Source organism: Lethenteron reissneri, chromosome 25, assembly GCF_015708825.2.
Source record: "Lethenteron reissneri isolate LAM-NWPU_2019-01 chromosome 25, ASM1570882v1, whole genome shotgun sequence".
NCBI lineage: Eukaryota > Metazoa > Chordata > Hyperoartia > Petromyzontiformes > Petromyzontidae > Lethenteron > Lethenteron reissneri.
The window spans coordinates 5,199,656-5,222,582 of record NC_083803.1 but is presented as its reverse complement, the minus strand read 5'-3'; the positions used below and the strand labels follow the sequence as shown (position 1 = coordinate 5,222,582).

The 22,927-nt window shown below is 48.7% G+C and overlaps 1 protein-coding gene across 4 annotated transcripts in view; it reads right to left on the bottom strand.

Moving 5' to 3' along the window:
• Window positions 1–22,927, bottom strand: part of LOC133347083 (serine/threonine-protein kinase MRCK alpha-like) — an 85,017-nt gene that overhangs the window by 17,435 nt on the left and 44,655 nt on the right. For 2 of the 4 annotated variants that reach the window (XM_061559020.1, XM_061559021.1), the window contains exons 6-19: window positions 19,227–19,320; window positions 18,535–18,735; window positions 17,639–17,887; window positions 16,961–17,040; window positions 16,218–16,384; window positions 15,181–15,300; window positions 11,520–11,620; window positions 7,073–7,315; window positions 6,113–6,217; window positions 5,269–5,516; window positions 4,740–4,845; window positions 4,092–4,216; window positions 1,169–1,274; window positions 352–405 (exon numbers count right to left, since the gene is read on the bottom strand). In XM_061559020.1, the coding sequence (XP_061415004.1) occupies window positions 352–405; window positions 1,169–1,274; window positions 4,092–4,216; window positions 4,740–4,845; window positions 5,269–5,516; window positions 6,113–6,217; window positions 7,073–7,315; window positions 11,520–11,620; window positions 15,181–15,300; window positions 16,218–16,384; window positions 16,961–17,040; window positions 17,639–17,887; window positions 18,535–18,735; window positions 19,227–19,320 (1,999 nt within the window). The remainder of the gene's footprint in view (window positions 1–351; window positions 406–1,168; window positions 1,275–4,091; window positions 4,217–4,739; window positions 4,846–5,268; window positions 5,517–6,112; window positions 6,218–7,072; window positions 7,316–11,519; window positions 11,621–15,180; window positions 15,301–16,217; window positions 16,385–16,960; window positions 17,041–17,638; window positions 17,888–18,534; window positions 18,736–19,226; window positions 19,321–22,927) is intronic. The other 2 variants (XM_061559022.1, XM_061559023.1) reach the window with 1 other exon arrangement.

Genomic DNA, 22,927 nt, shown 5'->3' with positions numbered 1-22,927 from the left:
GTTGCCTTTCTGCGCTCAGTGAGCGCAGAAGATAGAATGAAACGTGCTTAACATTGAAAATTATTAAGTTCTACGTTATGAACTTAGGCCTTTGTCACGAGTAAACCCGCACATTTCCCACGTTTGGTCACTAATTCCACGAGTGTTAATGCATGACCAGACTTTGCCACCGACACCAAATGTGCCATTTCAGAGGGAGGGGAACCATACGATAAGGCACAAGATTTCAAAATAACAGGAAAAGCTTCCACATGATTCACACACAAACACACACATGAAACGGGTGGGATGTGCTCTTTTGAAATTAACATTCTTACAGCAGGAATATGGTTGAAGGCGGCTGCCGCTTACCTGCCTAGCGCCATCGGACTCTGTGTAGTTGTGGCAATAAGGGCTCAGTGTGTTCTGCAGAAATGCGGCAAAGATGGAGTGGAACAGAAGAAGCAACCCAAGTAAGACACAAAATGAGACACCAAGAAAAACGTAAAGACAGAAAAACAAAGCTCAACGAACTGTTCTTTTCAAGTGGAAAATCATCATTTGTAAAAAATTGAGAGAAAAAAGGTTAAATGAAGAGCAAAAAATATGTTTTCTCAAGCGGGCAAACGATTAATAATAAAGTTAGGAGCTGTGAAAGAGTGGAATGGAAGCAGGCGGAGAGATGGGCGATTTGACGTCTTGCGTGACAGCATGCCGGCGGGCCCCCATCAACACACGAGTAGCCCGCAATAAGCGGTGTACAATAACCACGCCATTATTACGTACGCGATAACACACAGAACATCATTGCGTGATGTACAATAACCAAGACATTTCCACGACCAATGTTGACAAAAACAAAAACGTAAAAATCGCCGCGACCAGGATAACTATGGAATCGCTGCATCTCACAACTCGCCAAGACATTGGTCCTCACCGTTACTTCCCAAAATAAGGACTGTGGGAAAGTGAACTAACAGCGCGCACTGTTGTCCGATATAGAACAGCACCGCAAGTGCAGTGGGAGACGGAGAGGAAGTCCTGTGTGTCGTACACACACCGACAAAGTGCGAGCAAACACTGCCCAGGCCCAAGCCGAGAAGTGTCCCATCTTACACGGGGATATTCACCGAATCGCTCGCTGGGAGTGTTTACACTCTCTGGTTTGAACAAAGCGCCGTCCCCATACCATGGGTTTGGCGCCGAGGCTGGAGTTGCGCAAGGAGTCGAGGTCCTCATTGAGCTTGGTGGCGAGGGCCTGGAGGTAGCCGCGGGCGTCCTTCTCGTCGCTGACCCTGCATCGCGGGGGTACGCAGACAAAGACAGCCAATCGCACGAAGAAGCGCACGCATGTCATACTCACAGGCAAATATATGCGCCTCGGGTAACAAACACCCAACAAGAATGTAATGGTTAGCCTCTGGAATTGGTCAAGTGCTGTTCAGGAGCACCTACAAAGACAGGCACTGCTCACTAAAGACGGTGCATGTGTAGAACTACACTTGGGGTCCCCCTTAGTTCTCCCGACGATGCTGTTCAGACAACTGCATCTGCCGCTTCTTTTCGGTTCGAGTTGAGCATGCCGAGGAAGTGGTCAATTTTCAATGGAGTTTCGATCATCGTACTTAGCGATGATATGAATGGAAGCATCACATATCACCTTACACCAGTGTGCTTCATTGCCAGGCCCGCAGGCCACTGGCAGCCCCTGATGGCCTTTAGTGCAGCCCCTGACGCGCGGCCCCCGACAATACACAAAAATGAAAACCCCCATCGTGCGGTCAAACCCCAATGGTTTCAAATGTGTGGCAGACCTCACACCGATGTCTTATCAGTGAAAGTGGTCCCCCTCTGAAAATTCGTGAACAACACTGCCTTACACGGTGGCACTGATAGAACGCTTTCCACTCAACATTGAGTGAGCGACTTCAACTCGCACGTGGTCGTACATGGGCGCGGTGCTGTCCTGTTGGCAAGCCAGTCTTTAGACTTTAAAGTTCACACCACGCTCCACTCGATAAACAACGATTCACCCTCCTGCACCTGCGACGTTTATGATTCAGCCACAATTCAAGTCAAAGAGATGCTTTTTTGTCTCGTCATTTGCATTGTGTCTGGCATTTCTTGTCTAGGTTGTCGGTCCCGTTCAGTCAATTACCATTTGCTAAAAGATTGCATAAATAGCCAATAACTGATCCATACACACAGAAAACACAATTGAATGTTATATGTATAAACACTGATTTGAAGCTTTTGTCACTGCAGGAATCCATACTCTTTGGTTATTTCGGTAAAGTCACGTAGGTAGAAAAATAAAATAGATCACGACGTTTCGATCGCAACACAAGCGATCGTCATCAGGTGAGACAACCACAGCAAGAAAAAACTGCTGTCGGCTTGTGTTGCGATCGAAACGTCGTCATCTATTATTTCTCTACCTACATGACTTTACCGAAAGAACCAACGAGTATGTATAAACACAACATGGGTGTAAGAACTCAATTTAAATCACTCTTAATAAATAAATCGTTTCATGCCTACCGCTCCCACAGTGCTCTCCATGCTCAGACACGTTGCTTTAATAACCAAAAAATTAACCCTCGGGACTCCTGAGCCACATGTCGCCCACGGCAAATGTGCAAGAACGTTCACTCAATACGGGTTGAAGAGGCATGGCAAAGTGACCCTCTCATTAGATGCAAGACCAAGGTTTACATTGGCTGCGGGTCAAGCATTCCTGCTTGGCCGTTCTCCCACTGTGCTCCCCGCTGAAATTTTCGCCACGAACACATCCAGAGATGGAGGGAGGGGAAGTGGGGGGTGGTGGAGGAGGGGAGAATGTGTATTGCTGTGGGATGGTTGCGTGGCATGGAACACACGTCCCGACGGTGATCGCTTTCAGACAGTGTCTTCCTTAGCAATGGCATTGACAAAAATTTTTCTGGCGTGTGGTGCCACATGCCGAAAGCAGTTCCACGAACGTATTGCGGTAACTTTCACATCAATGCAGAAGTTTGCGTGAACGTCCACTCGTCAGAAATGTATCGCCGGCTGCAAGCGAGGCTCGGAAATACTGCTGCATCTGCTACCAATTTCCACTTTGCAAAAACATCTTTTGAAAATGTTCGATCGTAAAAAAAAAGAAAATGAAAAAAGATCAAAAACGTTGTTGCTTTTGAAAAACACACGAGAGAGCAAGTTATGTAACACCCGGAGCTTAAATATGCAGAAAACAACTCAATGAACCGCCTCAAACCACAAAAACAGAGACCTTGTTTTTCTGCGAATGAGCCCTCACAATCAGCCACCGGTGAATGTTTTTGCGTGGTCGGTCAACGAGACTTGTGGCCAGGGACATCGCTGGGCCAGGAACAACAGCAGAGCTCGCAGCCTGACCAAGCTGACCGCTATTCAAGGAGCTTTTGGTTCCGCAGTGCGGCACGTGCCTGCTGCAAATTTGTACAACTGCTTACTCGCAACAGTCAATGAAAAGTGTTTCTGCCAAACTCCTTGTGAGTCAGTGTGGGTTCACGGGCTTCCAAGGAACATATCCGTGTGTGCGTGAATAAATATATAAAAACTGTTAAACTATGTCCTATCCATTTCCAAAAGGGGACACTACACTTTTGTGAGAGGATTTCCAGTCCAAATAGTGTGCAACGTAACACTTTGTTATTCTTATTTTTTTCTCAATGTAACCAGCTGGGAACACACAGGGCTTCTTTTTATATTTCAATAAGCGTGCAAAACCTACCGGGCCGACACGGTCCGGGAAAAGCATGCCGTGTGAATATCATCCGTCGATACCCCCGAACAGGCTTTGCTCACGATGTCACCCACGGGCCCCTTTCCCCTCGCTCCTCTCTGCCACCCCCTCCCCTCCTGCCCGATGCCACGGTCCCAATGCCCCTGGGCTGGCACCGCCTCGCGGCAGTGGCGCCAGCGCGAGTGCCGGGCCCTGCAGTGGAGCGCCGTCACGCCTCCCCATCCCCGCGACTCTCTCTCCACAAACACGGCCGCTCGAGGGCTCCGATGGTGACCAGAGCGGTTGGTGGACATCGCTGGTTTGAAGTGCTTGCGAGAGAGCGTTGCGCATGTGCAGGTATACCCACCACTGGATGATCTCGGTGATCTGTGCCTCCCAGTGCGCAACCGACTGCTTCTTGTCCTCCAGGTCACGCAGCTCATCCTCCAGCTGCCGCTGACTCCCCGAGAGGCGCTCCACCTCCACGGCAAGCTGCTCGGGGTGCGGGAGAGGAGAGCAGATGACGACGATGACGGCTATTTATAACAATTAAGTCAATTGAATCATGTAAAATGAGAAATTATAGCCCATGTAATAATAACGGGAGTTCTTTATAACCAGGAAACTGGTGCTGAGGGCACGAGACCTTTTAAGAAGTATCCTGCTTGGAATGTTAGGTCCAATTATGAATTTTAAAAATGTTGTAAAAGTGCTTGGAGAAACCCACAAAGAAATGGGATTAATGCTAAAATGTCCACACAAACAGGTCAGTAACTAACTTTACTCTACTGCCATCCCATTCACCACCTGTCCAACCCAAGGTATATTGTAGGCAACTTTCCGGCATGTTCCCACAACGGACCATCATTGAGCATACCACATCCTCCTAGTCCAGGACAAGTGTTCACAGTTTCTCAAAACCTTCACGAGAAAGCAGGGTGGCAGCAACCGTGCCTTACTGATCTGTCCACCCATTCACTGCCCAGCCACCACAAACAGAAGCAAGGGCTCTCACCCGGTCCACTTCCTGATTGAGCTTCTTGTTCTCGGCAGTGAGGAGGCTGCGCTCTCTCTCGTACTTATTCTTGAGCTCCACCACCACCTCGTCTTGCTCGCTTTGGCTGCGGAGGGGTGCGGGGGTTCATGTGCAAAACTTCATAACGGTCGCCTCCGTCGCTCCGACTGCGGACGGCGTTGCCCGATGCCGATGCTCGCTACTCTTAAAAAAAGAGATCGTTTCCCATGAAAGACAAGACGTTGCTGGGAGGTGACACTAATTTCTGGATGTGAGAATTAACCAAGTACGTTTTTATGAACACATGTCCAAAAATGTTAACAAGTCTGTCCATACCAAATGACAAGAACTATTTTAAAAAAGGTTAATGTAATCAAGAGTGCACCGATTGAGAAGCATTTATGCAAATAGTTTCCCAAAAGAATCAACCTAGATCCTGCGCTGGCTTTACCATGATCATCTTAACAGGCTCGGCAAACGGTAAAAGTGGCGAGCGTTCAACCCCCCGCCCATCCGTCCCACGACCTACCTCTCGCGACGCGCCTTGTCCAGCTTGTCTCGGATCATGGCGACCTCCTTCTGCAGGACCAGATGCTGGGCCTCGGCCTCCTGCAGCTCTTTGCGCAGGCCGCGGATCTCCGTGACGTGCGTGGCGTCGCGCTTAGACAGCTCCTCCTCGTACGACACCTTCATCTTGTCCTTTTCGGCGCGCAGGCGCGTCATCTCCTGCTGGTGCTCCAGGCTGCTTACGCCCGCTCCCCGCCCCACCTGCTTTTGCTGCGCTCGGCAGGCAGTGTGGCACAGCGAGGACCAGAGTGTCATTGGGTGGCATAGCCGTGCGTGGTGGGCGAGGCGTGGAAAGGGAGGCGAGATAGTTGGTGGAGGGTGGCGTGTATGTTGGCGGGCGCAAGGTTGCGCGTCAGGTCGGCGAGGTGGCACGAGATATATCGGTCAGCATTTGGCGGTGCGAGGTGAAGGTGCGCAAGGAGCAGAGGAGGGCATGGGTGGGACACAAAACCACAACAACCTTCAGACCCTGGCCTTCGTCATAAGACATTACGCACGCCTGCTCATTCGCAAACTCCGGGCGCTTGCGCACACGCGCGGCTTGCCGACACAAAGAAAGGAAACCGCAAACCGCTAAATACTAGGTTGCCACAAACCCCGCATTTCCTTCCCGCAGCCGCCACATCCTGCCGTTGTACCGAACCGGCTGCGCTTTTACATCCCGCGCTCTTCCTCGTTGCAAAATATGCACGCGTGCCAGCCGACCCCCCCCCCCATCAGCAAGTGCGCATGGGTGAAGCCGCCCAGGCCGACAATCCAAGGTGAGAGTGCGAGGGATTTGGTGAGTCAAGCAGTCGCACCGTTACCTTGCTCAGCTCCTCCTCCAGCTGCTTGGCGTACTGGTCGCTCCGCTCACGGAGCTTGCGCTCTTTTGAAGCCTCGGCCTGAAACTCCTCCACCTGGGCCTCCAGCTGCGGGGTCGCCCATGTGGAGAGAAAAAATTTCAGCGTTGATTTTTTTGCCAATGACGTGCTGCTGGGCAGGGCAACGTGATTTGATAAAAAATGCTTCCATAATTCGCAATACAAGTTAAGCAAGGAGCTTCTTCGGAGGAAATATAATAACAAACGTAATTTCAAGGACTGCATTGGCAGTTTTATAAAAACAAGGGCTGATAAATGGACCTCATTTCGAGTAGTTCTGAGGAAAGGCTGTTTCTAAAAACGTTATCTTGAAATAACTGAATCATAACGATGATGGTGGAAGAGTATTCGCAGGGCTAAAAGCCAAAAAAACTCGCCGCTGTGTTAACTCCTGGTTCATTGAAAACCTCACACTCAAAATCAATTCCTATTTGCTCTTGGGGCTGATGTTGTACTTGAGCACTGAACCTTTGTGATGTATTTGCACGAAATGCACGGATGAAACTGTTTAAAATGTTTTTCTTAGCATGTAATTTTATTTATTTTTCTGTCAAACATTGCTTCATTTAGAGTTTACCTTAATTTGTGAGACCATGTTACTCATTTTTCTGTATTGACACCCTGTGCTATACTTATCCTTGTTAAGACCCAATGCTTTTTAAATTCCGTTATTTATTGTTTGGCGGGTGGACTCAATGCACTGCTGCACTGGCATTCCTGCCTGATCCCCATGCAGTCTCCAATCCCAGTGTGAACCAAGCGCAAGCCTTCTTAGGCTTCCCACATCTGAGAAAAGCGTGGGCAACCAGACTCATTTGGTTTAAGTCCAAAACTAAGTTTGCGCCGTGCCCTTATTACGCGTGCACCTATTACGCGTGCACGTATTCCGTGCACATGGCCCACCTCCTTGCGGGCCTTCTCTGCCTTGCGCCCCTCCTGCTTGAGCCCCTCGACTCGCTGGAGCACAGCCTCCCCCTCCTCCTCCTTGTCACGGAGCTGCCGCGCCAGCTTCTGCTTCTGCGAGCGCAGCTCCGTCATGCGTTCGTTCATCTCGGAGAACTCCGCCATCGCCACCTTACGCTGGTTGTGAGCATCCTTCAGCTCCTTGGTCTGCGTCTTGAGCCTGTCGTGCGCCTCCTGCAGCTCCTGTCGTCCGTCCGGCAGAGCAGGAGATGAGCGCGTTACTGGCACGCAAACACGTACATGCTCATACACACACCCATACATGTGTAGAGTAATAGCGCTGGCTGGCTGCTGACGAAAAGTGGTACCGACAGCGTATGGCAGTACACACGTCAGCAGGCGACAGTATATACGGGGGGGGGGGGGAAGACAACTAAGGGAATGCTCAGGAAGGGGTCCATCTGGAAGTCCCAGGGAACCTCCTAGGAGGTTCCAAAAGAGGGGGCGTGGCCAGGGCAGAGAAAGGCCATGCCGGGAGCATAAGAGGGAGCCCAGAGCGGGATCTCGGGGCTGTTGCTAAAAGTGGATCCCCTTGCCCTGCTACTGTTCGTCACCATCGTCACCACCATCTTCACCATCTGCTGTTCGTCACCATCGTCACCGCCGTCTTCACCATTACTGGGCGCCGCAAGCCAAACAGCCTGCCAACTGTACTAGCTAGATGGTGCCGCTGACCGTAGACGGTTGTGTGTAATATATACAATTAGTGTGCACCCGCGTAGGGCGCGTGTAGTCCCCTTTGTGTGCACGAATAAAGAAATTGCCTCAAATTATTCCTGTCTCCGAACTGTGTCACTACACATGCATGCATGCCCATACACCTAGATGCAGGCTCACATGTACTTGCACCCACACACATGCATTCATACATATACAGTCATACCTCGGTATACGACCACTTTGGAATACATCGAATTTGGTATACGTCATGTTTTGACGAGAAAAAAATGTCTTAGGATACGACGTCTTGCTTGGGATACGACGCGCTTGCTAGAACTTGTATGGGTCGGGATGAGTCACCGCGTAGACCCCGATTACGACTCCTCCCTTTCCTCACCACCATCCTCGTAGGCTCTGAACTCCTCTCAGCAAGGTAAAGTGATGTCAAATTTGATTTTGATTTCAATTTATTTAATTTATTTATGCATTTACTTTAATTTATGTATGCATTTAGTAATATGTAGTGTCAAAATTATTTTATACAACCCCATTCATGTATAATATGCCATATAAAATAAATGTATTATACTCTGGAACGGATTATTTCCTTTCCCTTTATTTATGTTAAAAATTCGTTTGGTAAACGTCATTATTCGGTATAGGTCCTACCTTCTGGAACGAATTAACGACGTATACCGAGGTACCACTGTACACACATGTATGCAAATATAAATATCTTCCATATAACCTTGGACAGACTCTTGGGGCAAGTGCTGTTAGTGAGTAGATGAAGGTCGGCTTAGTGGCCAACACCACACCTGGCCGCCTTCGTCTCCCCAGGTGCTGAGGTTCACACAATGCACCAAGTATTATTTTAAGCCCGAGTCGACCTAAGAGAGGTCTGAGACGAGTTAAAAAAATCGTCACTGGTGTTGTCCGTGAGCGGGAATCCAACTTGGTTCGCTGGGTTCAAAGCGGAATGCTCTAACAAACTCCGCCACTGCTCCCCAAAGATATGTACACACACACGTGCATGCAGGCTCTAACGCACATGTACCACACATAAAAACACGCATCCCGCACATGTACACACTTGCATGCACGCACACACGCGCACATACATACCACATGTGCGCACACGTGCACGCGCGCACGCCAGAAACAACACAATGCAAGATTTGCAAGGCAATACACAGGCCAATCAACATAAAACAAAACAAAATTATCTGGAGTTTGAAGCATGCAGGCACGGCGGGGTTGAGAAAGAATGAAACCTAAATTTAACAAGAGACATCCGTTGCCAAACAAAAAAGGAGCAACACCTGCTGGCTGCTGCGCCATACAGAAAATTGCTGCATCAGCGGCATGGCCGCGCACGTTTTCCTGTCTCTGTGTTTGCACAACCGAAGCTCGGAGAGCGCCACATGTTCAAATCTCAGCACGGGCCAGCACAAAGGGGCACCCGTCCGCCGACCCATCCGTCCAACTTGCCAATCTTCCCCGCCAGAAAGATTTACGAAAACTTCAAACGCTTGCAACTCAATAACACGGCCGTGAGCGAGCCTAAGATGGACCGGCGGTTGCCGTCGAGTAAATGCCGAGGTGATCCAGCGGGAGCTGCCCGAGTTACTGAACCCCCACAATGCACTTCTCACTCTGGCCAGATATTACAATGCCTTCCAGAGGAATAAAGTGTTCACCATCGCTTAAAAACGCAAATACACAAGAGCCGTATCGACTACGTGCCTTGCAAAGTGCTGCCTTTTATACAGACTTGCAAGATCGTTGTTTTATTATTATAGAACGTATTGTTTTCAGGCGATGGCACCGGAAAGGCTTTCACAGGTGCTCGGTTTTACTGCGATATACTCATGGGAAAGTGTCGGTTTTGCCATTTACACCGCACTCTCCTCAGATAGCCCCCCGTGCACAAGCCTCCCACCACCGCCCACTGAGCCATGATATCGCGAGGGCCAATTCCTCTACCACGCTCTTCACCTGCATATCCGTTACCACTGCCCTGTTATGCTTTTACACACGAACGGAAGAACAGATGTGCCTTGGGACATCCTTAAAGCCAACATTTGTACCCATAACTGTTAGAGTAAATCAGCACTTTCGAACGCCGAGCGCTTCTGACATTGGCACACGCTGTCGCTCGTGGTTTAGGACAAAGAAGGGTTAACTTATTCATGCATTTTTTGTCATAATAGCGGTCCTTGATATCGGAGAGGCGCACTGAGTCGCAACGCTCGTTCAAAAGTCTTGCTTGGGTTGTTTGCTCAGCTCCTTACTGTGGGTTTTTTTTCTCTAAACGAATCACAAACTTAAACTTGACCCTAAAGTAGAGCACGCTTTTAGGAAAAGGAACAGTCAACATTGAGCCACAATGAAAAAAAATTACATTGAGTAACAAAATTGTGTTACCACTTAATTGAGTAATTAAGCATTACCATGTAGTTAAACTGAGCAACAACAAAGTAGAAAACAGAGACCGCATAATTGAAGGTTCACGCCAACTATGGCCGACCTCCAGCCAAGATTCCCGACAAGAAAAACAGAGAGGCACTTGAAAGGCAGAGGGCGAGAGAGCGGGTGAACAGAGGGGGTAAGTTCAGCTGTGACATCAGCGCCCCCCCCCCCCTTCTCAGGAGGTGGCTTTGATGTCTCTCCGTCTTGCCTGGAAAAACGGCTTCCCCCACACACTCACTCGCCTCCCCACTGTGCCCCCCCCCCCCCACAGCAGCCACTCTCCAACGCGACAACCCCTCGTGCTCGCCCCCTTGGCATTAAACTAATCCTCTGGCCCCGAAACGCTTTAATCCCTTTGGCAAACTGACTTTTATAGCAACCTTTCAATGCCCTGACAACGTAATAATACGAAGCAGGGCTCGCTCTCTAATGCGGCTCCTCTCTCGATCAACTTGGGCTTTAAAACAACACATTAGCTCGCCTCACTTAAAACCAAGTCCATCCGGATCTGAGGCTCACACTTGGGTAAATACGATCAGTGTTTTTTTTAAATCTCACGAGTATTCACGTCTTTTGCGTGCCATCACTCTGACAAGAGCCCACGCATTAGTTGGTATTAATTACCATTAAGTCATCACACAGGAACGAAGAGACAGATTTAGGAGCGCTGTGCTGTTTTGGTTCCTTTCGGTGTTCTATCATCCAGCTTTATTGCTGAAACAAATACATGGAAACGTTTAAAACTTGGCTATACTGCATTTACGGGCTTGGTCCTTACTTATGAGGTGCAGGATACCGATGCACGGCCCACATTTTTGAATGTGCGTCTTTTGATTCAAATACGACTGTCAAGGTGAAACATTTTAAACACGATGATTGCATGTTTCCTTCCCAAAAAAAAACACGATGCAATTGGCATTAGTTTTGTTAGACTGCAATGCACGCCACACGTTTGAAGAATGACGAACGCCCGTGTCGTCACGACGAGTTGAAGTGACAAAAATACGATGCCAAACGGTGATCGCGCATGTCCTGATGCAACTAATTTTTACGAACATCTGGGTTTTATTATTTGTGACTTTAAAACCTTCGAAGGTCACATGAAATCAAAAGCCTGGCATTCCAAAGCAAGGCTTATTTAAAACTGCTATCACCGTTACTGGCAACTCTCATAGTTGCGACCGTGCGTACGTCAGTGTGCGTCAGGACACATGGAGGGGGGGGGGGGGATGCGATCGTGTGTGTGCCCACGTACCCGGTGCATGTCATCCTTCTCCTGCCGGGTGACCTTCAGCTGCTTCTCGAGCTGCTTCACCTGCTGGCTGGCCTCGTTGAGTGGCTCACGCCGCGGAGAGTCTGTGACGACACCGCAAAAGAGAGGGCACACGCTCGTCACCACGGCTCCAGAGTAGTTCGGTCGTCGCTGGAGATTGCACGACAACCGGACCCCCCAATGGACTTTTTCCCACTCGTTAGGGTGCACGCTTGTGTGGCAAGCACCACATTGGGTGGTGATCCCCCAAGTATTCCCCCCCCGCCTCCCCCATCCCAACACCGGGCAGCGAGCGAGCGAGCGAGCAGGCGGCTCTGCTTTGTGATCACGACAGCGACTGGCACTTGGCGGTGCAGTATTTTCAGGTGAACCCAGAACCGGATAAACGCGGCGTTCCCACAGTAATGTACGACAGATAGGCCCGGATCAGCCAGTAGCTCACAGCAATGAAAATTTAATGCTCTCAAGGGCCAGGGCACAGTGGTATCAAGTCTTGAGGGCTTTATTATAAATGAGCATGTTGCATAGTGATTGAAATTATCCATAATTCGCAGCAAATAAACAGTAAAATTAAGTCTTCTTGGTTCTTTCGGTAAAGTCACGCAGAAGGGAAGTAATAAAATAATAAAAATAAAACATAATAAAATAAAATAATTCTCACGACGTTTCGGCTACAACGCACGCAAGCAGCCGTCTTCAGGTGAAGAATGAGACACTGCCAAGCTAGGAGCTTATATATAAGCTGCGTTGGAGGTGGAAGAAGAGCGCCTTAACAAAAGAATGTGCATATGAAGAGGAATTTAGCATATTCATGGAAAATGCATAGGAGGTGGGCGGGGGGGTTTCAAAGTCATATTATGCCCCGCCCACCTCCTACGCATTTTCCATGAATATGCTAAATTCCTCTTCATATGCACATTCTTTTGTTAAGGCGCTCTTCTTCCATCTCCAACGCAGCTTATATATAAGCTCCTAGCTTGGCAGTGTCTCATTCTTCACCTGAAGACGGCTGCTTGCGTTGTAGCCGAAACGTCGTGAGAATTATTTTATTTTATTATGTTTTATTTTTATTATTTTATTACTTCCCTTCTACGTGACTTTACCGAAAGAACCAAGAAGATGAATCCCTGCAGTCACGAAAGTTTTAAATCGAAAAGTAAAATTAAGTGTCGAGTACATTTGTTGATTTGCATTCGGTTCGGAATTAGTAAACGCAGATCGAAATGCTCTGGAAAAGCTATTGAACCTTATTGCCTACTGACACAGTGTGCTCAGAGCAGGGAAATCAGGATTAACAATGCATTGAATTATGGCACATAAACGCGTTTTTAAACGAAAGCTAAAATTAATTTCACCCACATGCTAGGCATCATTCTGTGAAAACGCACCCTTGGTGATACAATGAAAATAATTAAGACGAAGGGGTTTTAAATAATTAACGAGGCAGACGCGGGCATCTCCTCATGCAAATGAGGTGGCGGTTTAAGCGCGCTCGTAAATCTTTGCAGTCGGCGCTGGAACGGTAAACAGTGCTTCGGCTTTACACTCAACCATTGGACATGTCCCATCCCCTGCACGCTGGCAGATCATTGTACATTTCCATGGGCGCCACCGCCAAGAGAGCCATGTCGGCAAATTAGGCACGATTGTTTGGTAAATGTGGGGTGATGTCGTCATCGAGACGGCTAATAATCGCCCCGTGACCCTCACAGGACCGGCCGTCAGGCTCACGCCATGCTGCTCATGCTAGCTAATTGAGGACCTGTAATGCTGTCTTACTTTTGGAACAATTCCGCAGTTGTTATACCTTGCTAGTAACAACAAAAAATTATTCGAAAAAACACCCAAGCACAATGGCGACCGAAGCAATATTAAGGGAGGCGATTTAAGGAGAAAATGTTACCTAATCAATTGGTTCGGTATGAATAGCACATTCTGCAGCAACAACACTTTTGGTGATTTTGCAGAGTGCTGACTGCTGCAGGTGCGACTCACAGCTAAGGCGCACAGAGTGGAGAGCTATCAATAATTCACAATCTCTCCACTGAGCACATCTGACGCAGGTGGAAAGGGGACACCTGCGGGAACGCTCCTTTCACTCAGCATTTTCACCCTAATGTTGCGTGTGGTACAAGCCGGGCTGGCAACGTGGGCTGTGGCGACAGGCAGCAAGAGCGCGTGCCCCCATAACGCCCTCCCACATGCTCGCCATCCCATCCCATTGTTTCCATGTGTGTGTGTATGTGCTGGACTTACGAGGTGTGAGCCATCAATGGCGTGGCAGGGCATCATCGCCCCGTGCTGACCGACAGGGGCAATACACAAAACGCGATCCGGCGCTCACCTCGCCGTATCGATACACAGGAGCCACTCCATAAACAATTAAAGTGACAAATTACCGTCACTTACGGCGCGGCGAGATCACAAGACCCCACGCCGTGAGCGACACGGGAAAGCTGGAGTACGGCCGTCCCACCGATGTGCATTGGTGTCTCGCTTCTATCAACCGTATTTTTAACAACTCACCAGAGCACTCACTTGCACCTCACCCTCTACGGCATTCCTCCGGCGCCATTAAAGAGGGAAAACTCTGGAAAGTCTCACCTCTGGGACTATTAGAAATAAAAACCAATGATGAAAGGGCGCAGGGCCGCACGCGGCACGCCTTTCATCGCGAGGAGCGGAAACGCCGGCCGGCTCCATGGTGGATGTGGTGCGAGACATGAGGGCGCGCGCGGTGGGCCGGGCGTCACGCCGACCGTCTCGCCGGCGTGTCGCCCCCCACTTTACATGTGCCAGACGTCGTGCCACCGCCAACGGCAAAATCTACTGAAATATTTATTCATCTTTATTACATGCATCCCTTTAAAAATGCATAAGGGGAACTGAAATAGCTTAAATCAATACTAATGGTTCAACAGAGACTTGATAAGTAGAGGGACTCTCTTAGTGCACGTCGCAGTGGGGGGGGGAAGACAAGCAGGGTGCAGGGTGACCGGGACAATCAAGGCCCGGGGCATGTGTGAACATTTAAAAAGCGTGCATGCACCTAGCCACAGCACGCTTCATCAACCAAGCTTTCTTGATAAGCCTCCTTCACAAATTGTCAAGAAAAATTGTATTATACGCTCTCATTTTTGTGATTGCACTATACTCTGTTTTTACAAATACTCTTATGCCCTTGACGGATCATTTTATACTTCTATATCTCATTGTCCTGTACAGGAAAGCCTCACTGAGCATTGTGACTCCTTTTAAAGATGATCCTGCATTCGGATGTTTGGCTAATTCTACAAGTAAAATATTTTGTGAACAGGAGGCAATTGGCACAGATAAGACATAACACTCAAAGCTCCATAAAGATGGTTCTACACACCCACTTTCTGTACTGCCACCCAGTGGCCACTTCTAAATGCAGCGGCTCTGGCAATGTGTGTATGTATGGATGTTTAATTTCTTTCGCACCATATGTAGCCAACCGTGCTAACCGGAGGTGCGGCTGCTCTACCAAACATTGCGTCCAAATATCCGGATCACATACGTGCGCCACCACGCTAGCCTGGCAGTACCCACAGGGTGATCACCACCCACATGCTCACAGGGGCATGGGTGGGACCTGCTTGGGTCATGCACTCAGACGCACCTGGCTGGGAGGACCTGAGCCGTTCCACCTCCTCCTTGAGCTTGCGGATCTCTGTGTCCTTGGAGGATGGCGATGGCGAAGAGCTCTCCCGCTGGCCGAATGAGAGGGCCTGCATTGATTCTTTAGGGAAGGGAGCAGTGGGGTCGGAGAGTCACCAACAACGTCGAATGCTGAGCAAACATGGCCAAGACAATTCTCTCTTGCTTTTCTTCACGAAACATCTTGGGTTAATAAAGCGTCTGAATGCAGCCACATTTAAAGACTTTGTAAAAACTCATGGAACAAGTGCAACATATGGAAAAAGTAGCGTATGTGCGCATATACACTACATGTACATATTTTTGTAAAAGGAAATAGTTAAAGGTAGCAGAGAAGGGGAGGTTCTTAATGTATGTACGTATGTATGTTGAACTTCTTTCGCACCGGATGTATCCAACCGTGCTAATCGGAGGTGCGGGGCAAGGACAACGAACTTAACACAAAAAGCATTGACTCTGGGATTGAATGGCTGAGCGACGGTAGTTCCTGCTTGGAGAGAGAGCAGCGGAGTAGGAATGACCTCCAACTGAGTGAAGCGTGACAACTGGGTTCAACAGAAGGCCTTGGAGGGCTGCATCACAGAACACAAAGAGGAGTGAAATTAAGGGGAATGGCTGGGTGGGGGGGTGAGTCCATGGAGGATTTTCAAAACGGTGAGGGTGATATTAAAGATGATCCAGAAATGAATTGGGAGCTAATGGAGTGACTTACTAGTGACGGTGAGAAGTCGGTGAAGTATTAGAAGTTTTTAATGCTCTGTGAATGTTCATCAAAGATGGTGTAAGGCAAGTCCGGTCAATTAGCTGACTCCGGCGAGCACAGCAGGTCTGGGATTTTCATAAATCGACTCGATCCACCAAGCCTTGCTTCCAGGCATGCACCACCACCACCAGCAAACTGTTTCATTTAGAACCCGCCGCATATTCCATTACTGACAAGTGGTAGAGGTAACCATATTGAATGATTCTGTTTGACTGCGGGTGCGTGGGCATGCGGACCCTGCAGCTTGCGCGTGAGCTCCTGCTTCTCCTGCTCCATGCGCTTGATGCGGCGCTCGTAGGCCTCCACCGCCAGGCTGTCCTCTAGGCCGCGCTGCACCAGGCCGTCGGGCGGGTTCGAGCTGCTCTCCTCCGCGCTCTTCAGCATGCCGCGGTCCGACAGGGAGCTGCAGCGGTGGGGATGCAAGCGCAGAGATCAACTCGGCGGTAATGCGTTTGGTGGAGGTAACCGAGCAAAAAACAGCGTGTGCAAAAATAGGCCAAATAGCTACATTCTGGAATAAGAAAAAATCGAGGGATGATGACAATCTAATTTGAAGGAAGATGCAACTAAAAAAAATAAGAAGCTCTTATCTTGTAGATACACACGAAGGCTGTGTATTCAGAACTATCTGATGTCACTTTAAAACGTAGTTAATACATTAAAATGTATGGAAGCATCGTCACATTTATGTTACTGAAGTGTCAATTACACGCTTGACCATAACTTTATCGTCTTAAACCAGCCTCACAATTGTCTCAAAGAGCCTAGGTCTCCAAGATCTATTCGCTATTTGGGTAACAGTCTCCCTTTCTGCGCGACATATCTCACAAAGACACATTTTAAATCCTGTGCACAAGTAGGGGAGGGCAAGACCGGACGGAAACGCAACGTGAAGGGAAAGGCACACGGGCAAGGCAGGAAGGAGTAGTTTGGTCAGCACAGCAGCGTTTGCTGGATGAACACGTGATGGCAGGCTCACCATTTTGTGGTGAAGGTGAAGCCCACGAAAGGCAGGTGGAGCCCTGAGAACGCCGTGTGGCTCGGCGGTGGCACCGCTTCCTGCAAGACCAACGCCGAGGGATTGGTACGACACGACATTGCTACTGCCCAGGAAAACACGGTGCACGTGCCATCGCGGCTATGACACCGTTTTTCATTGGTCATTAACAGCCCTCATTTTAAAAATAAACATTTTCCAAACACCCGTGAGAGCCATTAGCGGTTGACCTGATTTTCATTGCAAGTACATCTACACGAAGATTGTTTCCGACTTCCAACACAGTGCCAGAGCGGCAAAAACCTAATCCCTTCCCAGCTGCTGCACATTTTTATTTTAATCGAAGAGCCACAGCTGATCTCAATACTGTAGAGTTTTCATTGCAGCTGGCCCAGCGAAAGTTCAAAGTGCCTCCCTGCTCTTGCGAGTGGGGCAGTGGTCATTCTTCACCGACAACACATAGTCAAGAGCCTAAATTTGACAGCTGGTAGGCCAACTCAACTCCCTCCACCAAAAAACGCCAAAACAATGGAAACACAAACCAATTACTCACAGGTAATCGTTAACCAAACCAAACCAAATCAAAGCCAATCCCTGTTTAGAAACGTCGGCGAAAAATCCCTGGCCCCCCCTGCCACCCCGCAGACAAAATCCACGCACCGTGTTTTTCAAGTAGTCGTCGTCAACGTCGAAGTTTGAGGTGTCCGTGGGGCTGCTGACTTCGGGGATGTAGGGAGCTTCGCAGTTGCGGATGTTGTCCCAGTCGATGCCGGCAAAGAACGGGTGATTCTTGAAGTCTTGGATGCCGTTGCGGCCAAAGCGCTGCTCCCGGCTGCAGATGAGGTGGCGGATGAGGTCCTTGCCATCGTCCGACACCTCCACCGAGTTGGTGGGGAACTGGAACCTTTCCTGCTCACGTCCAGTGGGTTCAAAGAGGCGGCGTGAGGCCTGGCTGGAATTGCAGTCATTGTAACCGCCGACCGACAAGCAGCGCATGGAGTGTTTATAAAACAAGTTCACTCATAACTCATGAGAGCGAAATCCCACCTCCCCAAGCACAAACCACACGCGGTGTTGTGTTGACCGCAATACTGTGGGGTACCAAAATAACTGCAGTCACGTCCACAACACCGACAGATTCACTCGTTGGATGTTATTCTCAAGTTATCGCAGATTACAGTGGGATAACATGGCAACTTTACCCCCAGTTATACTTGTGAAAAATAATTAAATTGACATTTGGAATTTTTTTCCTTGGCATTATATTTAGTTGTATACCACTTAATTGCGTTGACCGTTTTTGTTTTCTCCATTGTATTGTACACCGAACAAATGTTTCATTTCACAGTAGCCTGCATGACCAATTAAAACAAGAAACATTTGTCACAATGGCTATCACCCGGCCAAAAGAGTTATTTGCCAGATTGGCATTGTGCCAAGTCAGCTAAGCAGCTCGGGGAGCAGGGAAGTTGCTCTTTCTGTGCTCGCTCTCAAAGCATCTTGAAATTCCACCCCCATGGCGGTCCACACTTCCTGCGGACCACCGGGCGGCTCACCTTGTGGTTCATGATCTTGCCGTAGGTCTCCACCAGGGACTCCGCGTAGAAGGGAGTCTCGCCAAACAGCATCTCGTACATGCACACTCCCAGAGACCACCAGTCGCACTCCGGCCCGTACTTGCCCTTGCCATCCTCCATGGCCTGCAGGATCTCGGGGGAGATGTAGTCGGGCGTGCCGACAGCGACCGAGGACTGCACCTACGCACGGGCATGGCATGTCGCGCGTAACTCAAGTTGAGCGGCCACAGCATCCACTTGGAGTGCCCGCTAAAACAGCAGTGTAAGAAAACTATTCTCATGGATTACAGATGTACCGATATTTCACTTGGAGAATATACCACACACATTGCCACAGCAGTGCTGTCACGGGTGTCACGGAGCACATTAGGCTGGGGTGTCAATAATCCTGTGGCTGTCAGGGCAGGGTGTGTATTCATCAAGTGCTTCGTAAATTTAACTTGCTTTGCATATATCAACCGTCATTTCCATTTTAACAATCATCACACGAGCTTCTTGAGCAATGGCATACTTTACATTTGACTGTCAAATACAGAAAGATGGGCTGTGCGGGACACGACAAGCAGAGTGTGGGAGATGCGGAATTAATTATTGTACGCGCGAGTTGTGCATAACGATTCGCCGTTGGCTCCCCGCGGCGGTGCCGGTGGCACAGGCCAAAGGGCTCTCACCGTGCCATCCGTGAGCAGCTTGAGACATGACCCGAAGTCGGCAAGACGGATATGGCCGTTCATGTCCAGCAGGACGTTGTCTGGTTTGATGTCCCTGTGGAGACAAGAAGTTGCATACTGACCGTAAGGGCCCACGGCCTCAGGCAAGCACATTCCTCGCCATTACGTAGGTACAGCAAGGACGTTTCACAGGAGATAAGACTGCGCACCAACAGGTGTGTGGGTGGCTCTGGGAAAGAATGATGCCACGCCCATCAACCACCACGGATGACTTCCAAACATCATCGCCGCTATGCTGGCCAGCAGGAAACGCTATGTTAACTAAACATTAATTTCAAACGTCTACCTTTATTCTACCAGCATCCTCCTTTCATAACAAATAACCTACAATAATATGAATTCACCTGACACTTTTATCACCTTACCTGGTAACACTCACAGGAGTTTACCTGGAAAGATCTGCAGGGGTTTACCTGTTCATACTTACAAGAACCTGGCCCTGCAAGGTTTACTGAGAAACATGAGATATTTCTGCACACTTCCAGCTGTTAACAGGAATATGAAAGTTAAGAGTTTAATTTCACTAAATGCGCATTGACCAGGTATCATTTCCTTCTGCGAATAGTTACAAAAGAAAATCTATGCTCGAATATGGACTCCGTATGTCCTGGTTTGACATTGGTAAACCCGAAAATACAACTAAAATTACCTTGAACACTGGAGGGCGAGTGAAACCATTCAAAACACGTTCATTTTGCTTTCCGTGAAATGGCAGACTTCATTGACACCGGATAAGCGATTATTAACAAGTTGGTGGAAATGCTCGTTGGGTACATTGCATTACCCGGGGCTAAAAATCTGATCTTTCAAAAACAACGTAACCGCACCCAGCGCTTAAGCCTATATCGTGACAGGCGAACCCGCCAAGTCTCGCCCAGACATCGCTAGCCGGCAGTTATTGTCGCCTCTCCACCACGACATCCCAGGCACGTGTCTCTCGCTGCCGCCAGTCAACGCGGTGCCACGTGACGGCATGTGCCAGCAGCATCGACGTGGTGGCTTTCTATCGAAGCCTATTCCATGGTGCAAATTAAGACACACGCGCGTTGTGTCCGTCGAAAAGCTCACCAAAGGCAGCCTGTGGAATACAATGCAGTAAATATTTTTTGTTTTTAAGAAAGGGTCACTCATTGCTGCCATATAATATAAATGGTGATAGCGGTTGTTCGCAATGATTAATATCTGTTATCACAGATAAATTATTTCTACAATTTACAGCTGACTTTATATGTAAAATGTACATCTGCACCAAGGATTTTTTTCCAGTTGAAGGTCTAAGAAACATCCAGCTATGTCCGTCTGCGGCCATGACATTGGCTTCACCTGACATTCCAGATTAAACGATCGGCAGTGCCTGTTGGGGCATCCCACCTCCTGAACTTGGACCGTTTCTAAAAACACCTCATTAATTTATTTCATTTTCAACAATGTTCTTCAAAAATAAATGGTTCCCTGTGGATACCCAATCCTTCATTGTCACGTGGTGCTGACAGAGTGAAGAATTCATGCACGTGAGACTGCAGCTCTGAGCCCAGGAACCCCGCGCCCAGCCCCCTTCCGAAAACCGAAAATAACAAATAGCGTAGGGGATGTTAAAAGTCAAACCAAATATTCACCATTAACCAAATCACACGTGCACGTGTGTTTGATGTGGAGGTGGTTTGGAGGAGGGTGTAAGGTGAGAGATCGGTGCCATTTGGCCGTTTAGGGGAAACGCTGCAGATTACAAATGCAGATGTTTGGCACGGCAAGGGCAAAATCTTAAGCGGTCAACTTCTACGTGATCAACAATTCTCGTTGTCCCCTTCGTGACATGGCATGCGAACTGGCGAGAACTGGCACGGAACACCAGCCATCCTTCTTGAATGTGGCCGAACATAGTACGCAGACATGTCCCTGGCACGTCTGTCTGGAACTCAGCACCCCCCCCCCCACCCCCTTTGACACCAATCATCTGTAAACAAAGCATTGAGGCCCATGATGAAGACCACGTTGTTCAACGTAACAATAATAACGATACGGTCCGTGGTGACCTTCTTGTCGGGTCTTGGAAGAATAAACATGTTCATAGTTTTAATATCCATGTAATGAGATGATAATGCCCACTGGTTTTTGCTTTCTATACTCAGCTTTAAGAAATTAATACATTTCTCTGTATCCTTGAAACCAACATTGCAGTTTTAAAGTGGCGCCATGGTGGCGAGATGTTAACTCCCTCACCTGGTATGCAGCAGGTCGTGCGTTTGATCCCAAACCTGCGCCACTATATATGTAGTTTGCATGTTCTCCCCGTGGTCGCGTGGATTTGTATCCGGGTCCTTCGGGTTTTTCCCTCCAAATTTAGAAACACGAATTTAGAGTATTTGGCTGCTAAACATTTCCACAGAAGCCACTTCGTTGAGCTATCATTTGTGGCCAGGTCACTTAAGAAACATAGCTACTGTATATAGCTCAGTGGGGCTTACCTGGTAAGATAAAAAAAAGTTTAGTTTTATTGAAGTGTGAAAACTGAATTACAGTGTTCGGACACACAACAGAGTGAGGACATAGCCCATTAAGTGGAATCCACTGCATATCCACCATGGCTTGGCTGTACTGGAAACTTTGTAAATGTACCAGCCCCTTCCTTTTGTCAAACCACTGCTGGATGACAGCCTCCCCACTGCATTTGGGTGATATGGGATATCAGATCATAATTTACCATCATGGTCACAGTGAGAGTTGTTTCAGGTGGGGGTCAACGATGTGAGAGCATAAAAGTACAGTACAACCGCCACGTAAAGCATGCGACAAATGCCAAGCGCATGGCTGACGCTCATGGCTGTGAAAAAACGACAAACACCTTTGCGTGATCGCCCCCGTGTGGTGTTGCAACCCAGTCGTCTCCTTGCAGACCTCACCATGTGCTCAGCGTGAGAGCTTGAAAGCTGACGCCAGAATGGCGAAATTAATATTTGATAAAGTTTGGTGTAGACCTCCGCCTAACTTCATGTACCACTCAAGCCACACCGACTCCTCTTTAGTGTTACTTCTGCATGGCACAATAGTGCCCGATTAATTATTTACAGCGACGTGAACAGGTCTATGGCTGCAAGACGGCACGACACACGGTGCTCCGATCGTTGGCACCTGGCCGCCCGTGTTGGCCGGGGCAGCGTGGAACCGTGAGCACATGTCAAACATCCTGGAGGCAGGAGGACCTGCCGATGCTAGCCATTCCACTTCTCCCTGGGCACCTCCACACCGATAACAGGAAACACATTTTGAGCGGTATGCTGAGAATGAGGTTTCTTGAGGGCCCATCGTTGACTGCAACCGTCCAATGGAAAGGCAGGTCAAAGCCTGCGTGTGTAAACCATTTTCCTATTGGATGTTAATGCCAGTGGAGAAATGGCTAAATGCAGTTTTGGCATGGTTCAATTTGCGATTTTTCCTGAATACACAAGCCCAGAGGACCATGTAAGTTACCCTGGTACTAGTGCAGTCCTGCCATAACAATGTGCAGAGAGGTGTGGGAGCTAGTCTTGTCATGCTTGGATGAACTGCTATTCATTAAATCAGGCTATGCCTCCACTAGATTCTCAATAGCTGTGAAGCAATGGGCACATGTTCACAGCAGACCTCATGACACAGACTCCGTG